We start from the raw sequence: 16,016 nt of genomic DNA on the forward strand, positions 1-16,016 counted from the left end.
TACTTACTACATACACTAGTAAGCAGAGAGACCAGAAACTGGACAGGAATCTCAACAATGACACATCACAGCCAGCACGTCACATCCCAGCCAAAGTAAGCGCGCCCACGCGTACACGCACAGAGAGCTAACCTACTCACGCAAGCTGGTTGCAAGTGCCTGTCAACTGACCTTAGGAACACACCTATCAGAAGCCGTGATGTTGAACCCAAATGACACTGCACTGGTGGACTCGTATTCAAATGATTGTACAAATCCTTGAAAAAGGTTGGTCACGACAACTGAAACGCCGGTGTATAACGCCCTGTTCCACTTAGCTTTGTTTTGACTTTGAACTTTTCGTATTATGCATCAAATGCCGCTCATCTGTTTGACAAGATCCGATCCGAGGGTGGCCCGAAACTCCTAATGGTCCTAACACCCTCCTCGAGGTAACAACTTACCTTCAGCTGCCTTTTCTCAACATTACTTTTATCCCAATTCAGAAGATGCTTCTCATCTTTGATAGCCTTGAAAATCTGTGCAAATACCTCAGTATGATGAGCTCAAGTGATGATCTACACCCTATTGCGCACTCAAAATGAAGACGTTTTTGTGCCAGCTCCACAATGCGGAATTAGAACTGTAAAATGCAAAAACTGTAGTCTAGATATGGTAGGAAACTGCCATTAAACCCAGTGAAGATCAAGAGAACGTGAGATTTTTTACCCTAGTTCCGAACAGTAGCCAATCACAAATTGTAACCATACATGCAACGCTACCTAAATCACGGACCGAAATGGACACTAACTAACGGACATCACTACGTTGTACGACATTGCTAGTGACAACCATTCTTCAACGTGAATTGAGGCACGTGACAGAGGATAATGTCATCGCGATGACCCACCGCTAGGAATGGAAGAATGAAAGTATTCGTTGTCAGATCTTACTTTTCATGTCAAAGACCATAATAGATAGGAATCATCGAAGCGCTTTGGTATTCTGGAAGCCTTGTTCGTGAATGGGCTATATAAGTGGACTTTGTTAGACCAGTAGTGAGCGAAACAGACGAATTTCTTTCGGACTCTTTCCCAAGTGCATCCATACACTTCATTTTCGTTCATCAAAGACGCACTGTAAGTTTTCAGACGATGGCGATGATGGTTTCTATCAGAGGATCTAGCAAAAACGATCCATCGTCCAGAAACTTCTTCGTAATTTTGAGTAAAAATGTGCGTATGCACATTCTTACTTCCCTCTGAGTCAGCGAGCTTCACGAAGACATTAATCAACCACACAAAAATATTGCCTATGCGATGTCAGTGTGCAAACTGGGAAGAATCAGGTACACAGTCTCGCACTATCGTTAAGTTTCTACTCCAACGGCTGCAAGCATACACGCTCTATTTGACTCGTAAATTGCACAAAAGGTGCCACATATTTTGCATTCCGAATAGCTAGTGGCATCAACAACAGTCCAGTCATCAAAGGTTGATGCGGCCCAGATCACCTCACAGTTGCACAATGGTGGACCACCTGCCACAGGTTAATGGATCCGAGGATACTTAGTTTGACGAGTTGGTTATAACGAAGAAACAAATTTGCTAGGATGTTGCTTGGACGCATATATGGTTTTAAGTCTGGAGGCCAAACAGCACGGAACACTTCAGCAGGTGAGAGCCAAACACTAAGCTAATCATTTGCTTTGCGTCCCGTTCTTAAACCTCGTGAGCAAGATTTTCTTTTCATATTTAAGCCCACTTCTAGGAGGATGAGACTATCCAACTTATGCAAGCTGGATGGCGAGAGCATTTAGAACACGAGTTAAAGTTGCCTCAAAGCTTCCTTATACTTTTTCTTATTCATTAAAAAAAGTGAACGCTATGATGAACTAAACCGACTGTGTCGCCAAGCAAACTGTTGCGAACTTCTTGAGTACTTTAATGGCTATTCAACCACATAAACGTGTACTAGTGATGAGTCAGGGATTGGATCCTGCAACCTATTTCCCGACTTCGCCCCGTCGCCAGTGGAGAATTGGAGAATTTCATCAGGGCGCCATTGATGAGCTGAACAAAAACGATAGTGTCCAGCAGCCCAACAAAGATTGTGACCGGTGCGCATATAACACTCGTGAGACTATTGCACTGTAATAAATTCTATTGTTGAAGAACGAAATTCAGTCTAACTGACTCCTGACGGATATCCTAACACCACATCATTTGCACCAGTCGATAACGTCCCAAGTCCAAAGGTGATAACATGCCCAAACTCAGAAGCTTATTGACGGAAGCAAACACAACTCCCAGTACACTATGTTAAAAAGTTGTAATCCTTGCTACCTGGCTGCCTCTCACCTGGGTTTCGGATTAACATTGTCCCCTTAAAAAGAGCATCTCTCCTCATTCATTTATAGAAGAGAAGATTGAGTCGAATCAGAACTAAATGAGGTCGAGAGATGCGTCAGTTTTCATGAGATAGATAGATACACCGGATGGTATGATGTACTGATAATGTGATTACTCAAGAAGTGATGTTTAAAGCAAATACACCGTCAAGTTTTACTGAGCAAACTTATAGACAGTTCAGCATAATCACCTTGGAAGCCATCGTGATTGATATCACCGAGTTCAGCCAGTGTAGCACCATACCCTGACATTGGTCAGCCTCGNCTTGTCCGGTGGGAACAGCATCTGGTGGTTTTCGTAGGTAAATGGCTCGAAGCCCGATTGATGACTAAACGGTTGGGGGAATTGACCTTGGCGATTTGTGAACACGAACACCGCACCATACTGCGGTTGTCCGCCCGCCACTGCTTCTATTTCTTGATACGGAGCACCGACGATCAAGTCTTCCCACCTAGTAACCATAAGGATGGTGAAGGTAGATAAGAAGAAAATAGCAAAAAAGCACCCAGATTTCTAGTGAACAGAACATTCATAATGTGCGCGTCTGACGGAACTAGCTGTTCATTCAACTGAGGAGACTTTTCGCATTTGGATTTTCAACTCATTAGTTCGCTGTCTTGAAAAATTATACCACGTAATCTGTGTAAAAAAATGGGGGTAGAAGATTAAAAGCGGCGTTTTTAGGTCAGTCACTGGATATTGCAGGTGTTGCCAAATCAAGTGATCAGTTCACCACTGGACGAACTCCAGCATGCGACGCATTGGTGACACTATTTCGACGAGTTTGAAGGTTAGCCGTCTTCAGAAACACAAGATGCTGCATCAAGCACTCTAGTTCTTCCTTAATAGCAAGCGGTCTCTGTTCATTTGCCGGCTTACTTAGCATGATTTAAACACAGTCAAGGAATGAACTGAACTTGCATACCTCCTGATGGAGATAGGATTCTGAAAACGCTTGTGCAAGCAGACGTACTTTTCTGGACGCCCAATTAATATGGACCAGACACTTGCAAAAATCTCGAAAATTCCAACCATCGTTGTGCTCAGCGTCTTTTGGGTGATAACGCATTATAGAATATTGGCAGTGAAGTTGTATGTGTGGTTACTAGGTAATGAGAGGCCGTTCTTCGAGCAGCCAATTTGACGTTCTCAGATGAAGCCTACGGAAAACTTCTTCTGGTCGTCCCTTGCTGTTTTACATAAGACTTTATGAAGGGACAAAAGACAATTGGGCACAAAATGGTGACATTGAACTAAACGCGATGAAAGGACCAAACAAGTCTATTAACGAGAGGCCTAGAAATTCCAAAACCACAACCGGGCTAATTGGCTTGAATGCCATGACGTTTGGCGCCGACTGAATTATGTCCCTCTACTGTTTTGTGCTGTGTAGTTCTGAGGTGATTGAGAAGTTCTGCTGCTGTGTGATTAGATACAATTCTCTAGTGTGCGCGTTTCAGTACTTCACATGAAATGATATCTAGTGTGTAACAAGATTGCTGTTAGAACCGTCATCCTAACTGCATTGTGCACACGTCGACCCAAAAGGTCTCTCTTCGATAACGAAATGTGCCAACGAAATGTGTCAGCAAAGTAAAGTTCGATGTTTGGGAATATTACGTTGCCATGCTGGTTCTTCCAAGAAAAGCTAGCGGTGGACACTGTATATCAACTGTCCTCTTAGTTGTCTAGTTTTGGTCTGCAACATGTTTAACCGTGAGGCCATAGAAACCACAAATTCGGTGAACGAAAATCAGGAAACATTAGGTAGACATCGTAGACCAAAGTAATTAAGCCCTAACTGATAGCACCGTTCTCTTAAAGAGGTTAATGAATGACATCTACTAACCCCTGCGTGTACATGGCGTAAAGAACATGCCATCATTTTTGTAACCTCCTTCCGGACTGAAGCCAGAGGAGCCGCTTGGAAAATCCAAGGATTGCAACATCATAATCCCTTCAAACATTTCTCAGTAATGGATTTAATCATGCCATGAGAGGTCAGTGCAAGATTCACAAACAAAATTTTTTAACTGAAGCCCTGCCAACTGGTGTAAAGTTGCCGTTGCGTATGGTCGAGCGAAGAGAAGAATCCCGTTCATATATGGTTCGGAAGAGTGAGCTCCTTGCCATCCACTCACCTGAAAGGTGGGGGCTCAGTTTAAACTGTTATCTGCATTCCAACGTCCGAATTGCGCTTAAAAACTGTAACAGATTTCATTGATTCGACTCACATATACTAGGAAATTTGCAATCCGTATATAATATTTTCGTATCACTGGCAACTCAACTTTTCGAAATTTCACGGCAGCTAAAATCAGAGACATCCCTGGCGCGCAACACAAACTCCAGGGAAGCCCCCATTTATATTAGTTTAGTTTGATGACTGGCATTTTCTACATTAATCTGATTATGTTTCGTCGCACACTCCAGCTAGTCAGCTGAATGTCTTTATACTACTTACTCAATTGAAGTTTCAAAAGATACGCTAAAACCGCATATTCGACAGTTCATTTCAACCATCGAGACAAACGGCTGGAAAATGGCTAGAAGCACATCCAGATCATATCATCAATATGCCCAAACGGTTTCTATCAGAGCAGCAAAGATAACATTCTATATGCTTACTGAACTACGACAGGTAGTGTTTAACAGCCTATCTAGGTATGATAAACAAGATGAGCCAAAAGACCTTCATCAATTAAAAGCAATTTGTCGAAGAAATCACTAAACATTTTTGAAAGAGGTTTCCAGAATTCAATGTGTTTATCGGATGAAACAGATGAAAAACATGAATGGAGCTCAGAAGATAGACACTGGTTACCTACCCATCATTGTTTATGTCAACCAATAGTACAGCATGCCCAAAACGACTTGCGAACTGGTTTCCGTTGATTTGGATTACAGGATTCAAATCGGTGCCACTGTCCACATCGGAACTGTGATAGATAAGAACTATGCCCGTTCCAACATCTTTGGCTTCGTTGGCTGTAACCGGCACACCTGGACCGCCATAGGCCACGTAAACTGGAGGGTCCGGTCCATATTGAGGGGCGAAAATCCTATCCGAAACGTCAAGTGCAGAACCTGTACAACATACAGCAGAAGGACGTAACATGTAGCTGTAATTCAGTACAATCTAGAACTTTATCTTGCTCAATCCGCGGCAATGTGACTGAATGTTTCGGTAAAGGGGTTTTGTTGTTAATAACCCTAACTGGGTCAACATAGAGGGGTGGCTGATAGCTCAATCGATTTGGCAGTGACAAATTCGTGTATCAGTATCATTTAGTAGTGAAACACTTGGATATTTGGATTTAGCTTCCTCTCCTCCAGTTGCATTTGGTAGTGATCACTTGTCAAGCCAAGTGCGGTTTATATGTGAAACACCCGTTTATAGAAGCCGGCTTTTTCTGGAGTTCCTTATAGTTGGGGCTGCGGACTCATTCTGTCGAAAGACATTTGATGTATCGCCTAACTCAAGCTTTTAGCAAACACTCACTACTGTCGACCGAAAAACGCGGGTCGGTTTTATCCAGCTGGTTCACCGTGTGGTAAGGAAACAACTTCCTAGTCTCTACAAAGGCTCTCGAGGACTTATTCTTACATAGCAACAGACAATGATTATTGGGAAATCGAGGACTATGGACTTATCGCACGCTTCGCCGTCACATCTAATACTGTATTACCCTCCGGTAATACTTCAACTGTGCTCCTGCCCAAGATCAAATTATCGCCCACGTCACGTTCACTCAGGAGGAGTTCTTTTTTGTCCCGGGTTAGTGTGTCCATTGTGATTACGATGTGAAATCACCGAAGCGGAAACTAGTCCGTTATTCCGAGTCAATGCCCGAGAAAATTTTTATTCTAACGTTTCCTTTAGGGAGAACAATGGCGTCTTCACCTTGTTTCGGGATTGGAACTCGTACTCCCTAAAGAGAAGTTGTCTCATCGACCAAGAGATTCCCTATTAAAGCGCAGCTGTGAGAGAGAGGAATAGTGACAAACTTTAGCCTCCCTTAATTTCCAAACTGATAGTTAAGTAGTTTCTATAAGCAATAGCACTTTGTTCTACGGACCGTCTGCCAAAAAACATCTCTAAAGCTCAAGGAGTATGGTGACCTAACAACACCAGATTTAGTAAGATTGTTTATTCAGGTATCAGGCTAGTAGTAATCTTATTCCGGTCAACTTCTGATTTAAATTGGTCCTATCAATACACTGGTTTCCATAAAGTCGTTCATATAGGTCGGCTGTTAACATATATTCCGGGTCGGATCACCAAGTGGGGTGACATCCACTGAATTCATTAAACCGCTAGTTTTTCCTACTAATACAGGAACGATGTGGTGCTAAGCAATAAAACCACTCGACAAGTCGTTCAGTTATAGCACCCTTTCGGTGACTAACTGCCGTGCTACCATAAGGAAGCACGGGGGCTGGACTACTGCCAGGTTAGTCAATCCTAGACAGGGTAAGTCGGGTGGCAGAGGCCTAGTTCGAACCAAGGATCTTCCCGTCAGTAAATTCGCGCTCTAAACACTTGGGCTATCTCGCCCCACACCCGAAAAGTTTCCTGGATCATTTGAAAATGTGCACAAATGATATGTTTGTTCGTGCCTTAGTTCTTACATCGCTATCTCGCCCACACCCGAAAAGTTTCCTGGATCATTTGAAAATGTGCACAAATGATATGTTTGTTCGTGCCTTAGTTCTTACATCATTAAATTTCTGGGATAAGCTGGTCTTTCTTTTCAGGTACACGTTTCCCAGAATAGATGTGACCAACAGACTATTCAGATAAGTTCATTTTCTGGACAGTGATTGGTACAAACATTATGTCAGGTCACAATGTCAGACAAGGTTTTGTAGCTTGAGGTGGTTATAGTCCAATGGCCTCCTCAGAATAAATTTAGAATCCTGAATTTGTTTCACCTTGTGAAGCCATCTAAAGTGGATCGTCGTGATCAACATCATGCTCCTAAGGATCTTGGATCTAGAAGCTTGGACATCTAAGGAGTAACCATCACCGGCAGACCATGCTTCCCGTAAGTAAGGAACGCGGATAAATTACTATTAAGTAAAAAAATTTTTCCGCAGGATATAATAGGCTACATCCAGCGAACTGGACAGAAGTGCTGAAAATCTTTTCATCCGATTGCACGGTTTTCACGTGAACTAGCTGCAAGATCAGAAACCCCTAATCTCGATGACAGCAGAAGCCGCAGACTGTCGCACTGGTACTCACTTCGGCCAGGCTGCACCATTCTAAACAGTCTCCACATACACGCCAGCATGTTTACTTTTAGCAGGCGTCTAACTGAAATTGTCGGACTGTGGTCTCCAGTGCGCTTTTTGGAATAGTAGAGCATTTGTCAGCGTACGAAGGATCCGAATATTTGCTCCAGTCCTTACCAGTTTTTCCAAGAAACAGAAGCCAGCTATTCAGCTGAAGGCGACAACATCGTCGTGTCAAAACTTGTTAGGGTAACCAGGAGCCTTAATTACTATATCAAAATCACATTTACCAGGGTTCCGTTCCGAGCACTTCATCAAATCGTTCTTCGTCGTCGAAAGAGATCTGCAAATCACCAAGTGAAATGTTTCGATCTGTTCAGACAGAGTCGGCTGATTGATAATCATCAGGCGATGCATGACGTAAGTTTCATACGTACTGATGTCACAGAACACACGTGCCACTGTTTCTGATAGGTATAGTGCCATATGAGGTTACCAACAATGCTCCAGAATCTAAAATTCTCGTTTCGATTTTCGCATTCTCGTCCGCATTAAGATTACTCACATCCACACGAAGGGTTGTGCGTGGTCTTCACAAAAGACGCCATTATCAGACACACAGATCTCCTCCGAACTCCGCATTTTATAGCGATTTTAACTGCACATGAAACTAGCAGGCATGACTCGGATGTACGTTTGCTCGTGTCTTGTGACAACAGTTTGCCAGGGGCAAGTGAAGTCTTCAATCGATAGTTTTAATTCTTCCAGTCCTATGTATACACACTGACCACTGAGGGTCAGCAGACACGGTTGCCAAACATAGGTTAGAAGGATTTTGTTTTCCAGCGAATTTGTACACCAGGGATACACATAACATGAAGGAACGTTTTCGGGTCCACATTCTGTGCAGTTTATCTGCGCTTTCAATGCACATAGATCTCTTAGTCCGCTCTGTTGAAACAAGTGTTTAAACAGTTAAACTGGCCACAAAATCAGGTAACTCGTTGCAACCACGCAGCAACTAGTTTTATTGGACCGGTTTTCAGATGAATAAGGTGAGCATATCCGTTTACAACTGTGAAAATTTGCAACTTCTACTTGAAACTATCACAGGCTGGTGAATCGTGGATGGGAATAGCAGCACAAATAAGACAAGATCAGAAACAAGCTCCTGGGCAAGAATCGACTTTGTGCTTCGGGAAAAGATTTCGTACAAGCTTCTCGAATATGTCCTGGACTCCATATTCCGTTAAGTCAACATCTTTTGGGTAGTTGAAAGATACGGTTGTCCCGTTGTATAGCTTGAACTGGAAAACCAATGAATCTGCAGACAGTTCCGGCGTGTCGCCCATTGTGTAGCCTGTGCAGTGGCTCATCCGTCAAACAAGATTTTTGGTATTCCGGTTTGATTCTAGCTACCTGATGTACACTACTCGAAACCGCCTTACCAGAATATCTAGTATTTTGTGGAAAAACGCATCGCCCGTGTGTCACAAAGTGTGAATACCAAGAGAAATTGGATTCGTTTTATTCTGAGGGGTCATCTGTCGTCATTTGCAAGGTAGACGCAAAACCATGGCTGATAAGGCGTGTTAGCTGCACCTTCGGGTCGGAGATCACTCTTAAAAGTTGGCGACTTTATTTGATTTCACGTGACAGTGCCTCGGAATGATATCAGTAGTCACATTACGTGTTCTTATCCCATCAGACGTTATTGGACAACTCAGAGTACGCTTTTTTGCGCATACCCACAGAGAAACCGAATTACTTTAAACGTTTGCATCCAGATGCTCGCACTAAATCGTCAGTGTGCTCAATGAAGTTGTCACCCCACCCGGGAGTAAGCCACATGCTATCTTAGCAACAGCCAATAGACTCATCCAAACTACCAAACCTAATGCCCATTTATTTCCACACTCCTGCAAACAGAAGCAGCCAACTAGTGATCTAGTGAACTAGATGGTCTTGGATTGGTGCAAAATATAGAATGAGGGGAAGAGTGACATCAGCTTGTTCCCACGGAACTTCATGATTCATACAGAGACCATGACGAATGGTTCATTGATTAAGTGCCATAATGTGAACGTGCTAATAACCTGGAAGATAGTTCTATAGGATAGCTACCGGCAAATGGAAACGTTACTGATAGAATGACCGTCTGTGAAGGTGAGCTGAAAAATGACATCATCACGATGTGGGCTCAACGTCCTGTTTTCTTTCACTGTGCTCAATGACCACGCTTTCTGTTGACCAGTTGCTTGTATTCGTACCCGAGCCCGTACCCGAAGCGATGTGTTGATTGCTGCTAAGTCGATCGGTTAGGCCAGAAACCAGACGATTATTTGATGAACAGTTTTCTTCCATCGCAGAATTCACTTTAATTGGTCAACTAGAGACGGTCTCTTCAGATGTCTTACCACTGCAACTCTTTACTATACATACCGTCTTGATCGCAATAAGTCTGGAACGGTCGCTTCGGGTTATTGCTCAGCGAAGTAACAAAAATCGTCCTTATATGCATGTTCACAACAAATTTTAGTTCAAAGTTTACAAGCATTCTCCCGTCTGCTGCTGTTTTCACCACACTACCTGCCAGGAAAACAGCATGCAACAAGCTGCGCATCCGAACGCACACCTTATGTCTAATGAATACCTGTGACCTCATGCAAAACCCCTGCGCATGAACCGAAGCGCCTTATTTAGTCGCGGATGCGTAACTCACCCGACAGCCCACATAGTGAGTCACGGTGAAGGTGAAAATCTAAACGTGGCCCGATCGGACCACGCTTCCTTTGACATGGCCGTGTTGACCTTATTAAGCACGCACTGCCTTCCAGAGCGATGCGACCGCGTGTCTGATGACTCGGTTGACTTTGAGAGAAATGATTTATGATGACCTTACTTAACTATCCCGCAGTCGTTATCTCTACCAATCCCATCCCTGCATTAATGGGTCAGTCAAGTGGTTAACTGGTTATTCTTCCTGAAGGAGTTATTTTTAGAACAATCAAGCGGCCCACCTCAGAAAAACCAGACGGATATGCTTTTGACAACAACTTACCAAGCAGTGTGTTCGGTGGTATGTTCTCCCTGGATGTCTGCGTTCTTGAAAACTTCTCCGTGTCGAGAATGGCACCCATACCTATGGGCGAGAAGGAAAATGTTGGCAAAAATAAAATCCAACAAGGCTTTGAATGTCCGGGCATTTTGCGAGTAAAGATAAGAAAACAGCAATCACAGTATGCCTAACTAGAATGAAGAACTTCCCACGCAATAAACACATCATTTCTGCCTTCCTTGGAACACTGCTAAGTGTTTGCTGAAGGATCATAAACACCTATGATGGAGAGACTAACAGTAATTGGAAAGTTGTCTCTTTAGCAAATGTTGATATTTTACGGTGTAGTCCCTCAGATTTATAAAACAACAGTATTCTGCATATTTGTCGAAAAATCACTACGTGCTTACGACTCTGCTTGGACTTACCTTTGGCATAGTAAAAGTACGGTCCACCCATAAACAAGCTATTGGGACTTCGGGGATGGTGACCAACTGTGGCACCGATAGTGCAGTGTCGCAAATCAATCGATTTGGCTGCCTCTGGAATATCCTGACAGAAAGACATGGAAGACTGAAATGCCTTGGGGTCTTGTAAATTCGCGTCCAGCTGAAAACATCCGCCAGTCACGTAGTCTGATTGCACGATGGATCTGGTGAGTTTTGGTGCACAAACCTGCGGGGAAGAATCCATTTGACAAGCAAATTGTGACTGTTTGTTAAGTGAATACATAGATGTCTTCGTAGAGGATTGCCTAACTCTATGAAGGGAAGCCTCGACCAGGAAAAATTCAACTCGTTCTTCAGGAAATTGCTATTATGGCACTTGTAAAAATAATAATAGGGAAAATCGGCAGCGACTACTGAGCTTGTCTACCACAAATTGGGAGTCTTTTTGTAAGCTCCACTGTGAATGATTTTTCAGATGAACTGAGGACTGGAACAACGAAGAAAGGAAAGGACAGGAAAGGAAACTACCCACAAGATTGCTGGAAAATCTTCGACATAAACGAGAGACTCAGCTGAGTCTTCCGTGAAGGCCAGATTGATATGTAGGTGAGTGTATTTGTCTAATCGAATGCACTTGTCACCGGACCTATGAGTAGTATGGAAACATATTTCGACACGACGTATATCATTCCAGCTTGAATAGGATGTGACCCTAGTGTAGCATATTCATTTGAAGGATTCTACAAACAAAGAATCGCATGAATTTTAGCCGGGAATCGGGTTGAATATGGTTGCCAATGAGTATCAGTCACCAAGTACGTGCAACCCGGTGTCCGCTTAAACGACGTGACAGAAATTTGAGGACTAGTTTTAGTTAGTGGGTCTCAAGAGTGCCGAAACTATGTGTCGGACACACTCCAGAGTTGATATCGATATCATAAGTAGAACCAAAAAGTTACTGTTTGTTTTAGGGTACTCCAGCTCTCCGAACATGCCCGATCCCGTGATCAGAACCGGAGAAAAACTGTTAGATTACAAACATACACATTGATACAACTCCGCAAAGTATTTGAACTCATGACTGACATGAACATTCTAACTTAGATTTTTCATCCTAAATCACGGTAACTGTGAAAGCCATTCAGATCTCTATTTTAAACACAAAACGAGCCCAATACATGAAGAAATTAGCGTTTTCTGTGCAGAGTAGGATTGAACTCAATAGGTGGGTCAGTTTGTCGAGTGGAAATATCATTTTTCAGTGACTTGAAAATAACCACACGTTGCAAATAGCCGCCACAACAGAACTTGTTGTAGAATAAAGCCATGATTATCGTCATTTAGGGTCACATCAGGCGGACCACAACTCTAGGCAAATACCAATTACTTGATCAAACACAATCTCAAAACCACGGCAAGTTGCTAAATCATTAAACAGTTTGTGACAGGTCGCCGACGTTTTGTTGATGCACGGTTTCATGCACATTTACCGCTTGACAGAATAACTATCTTGTTGGTTACCATATTTCAAGTTAGTTCCTTGTGACGACGCAAGTGATAAATGTGTCTAAAGATTACGTTGTGTATCTCCACCCTTTTTAGGCACATAAACCATGCTCTGCTGCTGTGTGGTTACAAACCCCTCCACAGCGTAAAGATTCTTGGATAGTCAGGTGAAATAATTGTTATCTAATTCCACACCTATTGAATACTCTTTGGTCTTGTCTTACCTACCAGTAGAAGGACATTTTTGAAGGCAGAATTTGACCTTCAAAGTGCGCACACTGTAATAAAGTATGCTGATGTACATACCATCTGAGGTGACCTGTAATCCGGGACACAATGCAGGCTTGGATACAGCAGCACGTCAACAACTTAATGACCACAGCAATATGGGTCAACAATCAGTAGGGCGTAAACTTGTATTTACAGCGTCGGGTAAGGCAAAATGTGAATTCCGTGAAAAAGGTAGCTTTGGTTTCACTTGCCAAGGCATATCAGCTGGATACACAATTTGGCTTTTAGAAACCTTACGTTAGTCCTTGCCAGAGCAACATACATTTGAGCTTCAGCCTGTAAGTGATACACTGAACCCTCCCCAAACAGAGCACCTTGTTGTTCAGTCTTGAGTCGGGTTCTTCGATCGGCTTGGCAGTTGGTTTGCGGACGTTTCGTCAAAAATCCAGATGACACCTTCAGCGAGTTATTTTAAAACGGCGTGAACCTGTGCATCAGTGGCCGTGAGTTTATTTTTGTGTACGCAGGTTTATATAAGTGCTTATGAAGGAAGTGATTATTGACGGAAGACTTCCAAATTACGCATATCAAAGAAAGGCCCAAAGATAATGAATATTGGACCACTATAGCAACCACCGGTCGAATCAAAAGAAGGGCTACACTCATAATGTACTCAGAAGAACAGAAGAATACTGCAACACAACGGAAGTGGTAAGAAAAAACGACTTATATCAAATATTACGGAAAAACTACTACCCAAGGAAATTGTCTCAGAGGTAGTAAGAGAAACAACAGCCAGAATAGACAAGTGAACGGATAGTTATCTTCCTCATCACAAACGTATTTGAACGCGATGGCAACTAAATGCAATTTCAGTAGCACGCAAACCCAGTGCCACATTGAGGAGGCAGATTTCGAAACCAAATGAGGGAACTAAGACAGCTTTATCTACTGGATGAAGTATAGCAAGTGTAGAGGAAAATACGTTCCATAAATAGGAAGAAAACTATCTAGAAGTATCAACGAAAACAAGGTGGCCATAAGACGATCTGGTTCGCCTTAGATCAGTTCCCTATCATGAGGTTTAGGAAGTTCATTTTAGAATGGAAGACACGAAGGTTCTTGTGATGAACATGACTGATACTCTATTCATTGCTTTATTCATTATTCTCTTGTTTTAATCTTCTGTATGCTGTACATATTCGCCAATTCGAATACATACATGCTGGTTGTTACGCTGCGCTGAATTCTGGATTTCTAGTTCCTCAGGTTATACCGATATACGTACAAAACTTAATTCTCACAGTTCTGTCACGTGGAGGCACCAGACATGCGTAGTAATTTCTGAACGCATGGTCCTTCAAAACAAATACAACAAACAGAAAAGCTGAACTGGACCTAAACCATGAACCTCTATGAACAACGAATCACGAACTTGGTTTGGTAACGTAGACATGGTCGAACATTGGACAAATCGAAGTATACGACTCGGAGAAGTCCGGTTCAGAGTTCACCTACGCATCGGTCACTGTGACCACTAGTGGATAAATCCAGTGAGTAAGATTACTCACCGTGGCAAACAATCACGATAGACGGTCATCCCCTCAGGAGCACTTACACAAACTTGCGTACACCGTTGTTAAGGCATATCTCCGATCTGCATCGTAACAACGCATTGGTGTCTTCAGAAAAATTGGTGACTAAAAACGTTTGCCCAAACCTGTCAAACCGAATAAAATAACCGACCGACGACCAGAAAAATATTGAAAACACCGGCTTTCGTCTGCCCATTTGAGGGGCAAACTGAATAAATGAATGTTAGTCAATCTCCCTTATTTTAAAGCTCGTGATAGGAATCGCGGTCAATTATTCAAGGATAAACTCCAACATGGACAGGTGTTCACCAACCGTGAAAATATATGAAAAAAGGCACAGAACCGGTCGTTTTCACGTAGGCACGTATGTTCACGGTATACCAAAGCAACCTTGAAATGAAGATCCTATCGGTCCGAAGACTGCCGTCTGTTTGAAAGTGACAATGCACGCTAGTTAACACCCCATTAGAATGACATTGTGATGGAATATTCTTCCATCTTATTCAAGAGACTATAGACACCCAAGGAATTATGGGTTTATTTATGGGTATTTGAACACTCACTAATCCACTTATATACACAGGATGGTGTGAATTGCTTGGGAAATACGAAGGAAGAAAACCTTTCCACAGTAGGGCAAAGCACAGAGTGGTTCATCGACTAATTACTAAATCAGTTGATCGATATCACATGCCGACAAAATCTGTTTACCGCTTGTTTAAATTCCGAATGTGTTGTTTTGCTTAACAATCATGAATCATCTATTGTATAAAGAGTTCAAAGACAATAGGGCTTAACCCGTTTGCCCCAAAAGAAAATATACTTATCAGAAGCTAACATGTTTGGACATTCCCAGAACCATGCGTTCACAAAGAAAAACCATCGTGGCCAGACGGTTTGGCTTGCTGCCTCTCGAGAGTCGTCAACAAACTGAGGATTTTAGCTTTCCTCTGGGCGCAAATTGCTGACTAGGGTTGCTTAAGCGTTATAAAACGCAATCAAAATAATATGGCACCCAAAGCACAATTCGTCTTCTTATGCATGAACTGAAAGTGGCCTGCTTACATTGTTTGGTTTGAGGGTCTAAAAACCATTAGCTCCTCGAATGGCGGTCATCGCAGTAAGTGAGAATCCGTTAGACAGATTCGAAGGATGTGAGAACAGTTCTTATTTAAACTTCAGCAAAACTTCTAACCAGTCAACATTTCAGTGACTGGGTTGTAAACGCTAATCCATTTGGCCGTGTCGTAGTCGTTCAAAAGGCCTTGAAGAAAATGACATTCAGTTTGTTTCGGTCCTAATGAAACATCTCCACTCGGAAAATCCGCAGCAGTGTATTGTGGCAGTCGGTTCTCAGTGTGTGATCATTCAGAGGGAGGTTCACCTCGACAGAAGCAAAAAACCCACTACACAAATGACATGAGAATATTAGTAGAATCCTTACTCTTACATTTTCTAAACCCTAAGAGATGCGGGGTTTTGGTTAAATGGTAGTTTTTGAGAACTGTCGTAGTGTTCTGTAAGGATTACAAACGCTTTTCTGTCAACA

At 42.7% G+C, this 16,016-nt stretch overlaps 1 protein-coding gene across 1 annotated transcript in view; it reads right to left on the reverse strand.

Annotated features, from left to right (window-relative positions):
- T265_01999 (hypothetical protein) overlaps positions 1 to 16,016 on the reverse strand; it is a gene marked incomplete at both ends in the record, with an annotated part of 89,681 nt that overhangs the window by 66,122 nt on the left and 7,543 nt on the right. The window contains 4 exons of the mRNA XM_009166137.1: positions 2,741 to 2,841; positions 5,219 to 5,477; positions 10,690 to 10,770; positions 11,115 to 11,361. Of these exons, the coding sequence (XP_009164401.1) occupies positions 2,741 to 2,841; positions 5,219 to 5,477; positions 10,690 to 10,770; positions 11,115 to 11,361 (688 nt within the window). The remainder of the gene's footprint in view (positions 1 to 2,740; positions 2,842 to 5,218; positions 5,478 to 10,689; positions 10,771 to 11,114; positions 11,362 to 16,016) is intronic.

Source organism: Opisthorchis viverrini, assembly GCF_000715545.1.
Source record: "Opisthorchis viverrini unplaced genomic scaffold opera_v5_22, whole genome shotgun sequence".
Taxonomy (NCBI): Eukaryota; Metazoa; Platyhelminthes; class Trematoda; order Opisthorchiida; family Opisthorchiidae; genus Opisthorchis; species Opisthorchis viverrini.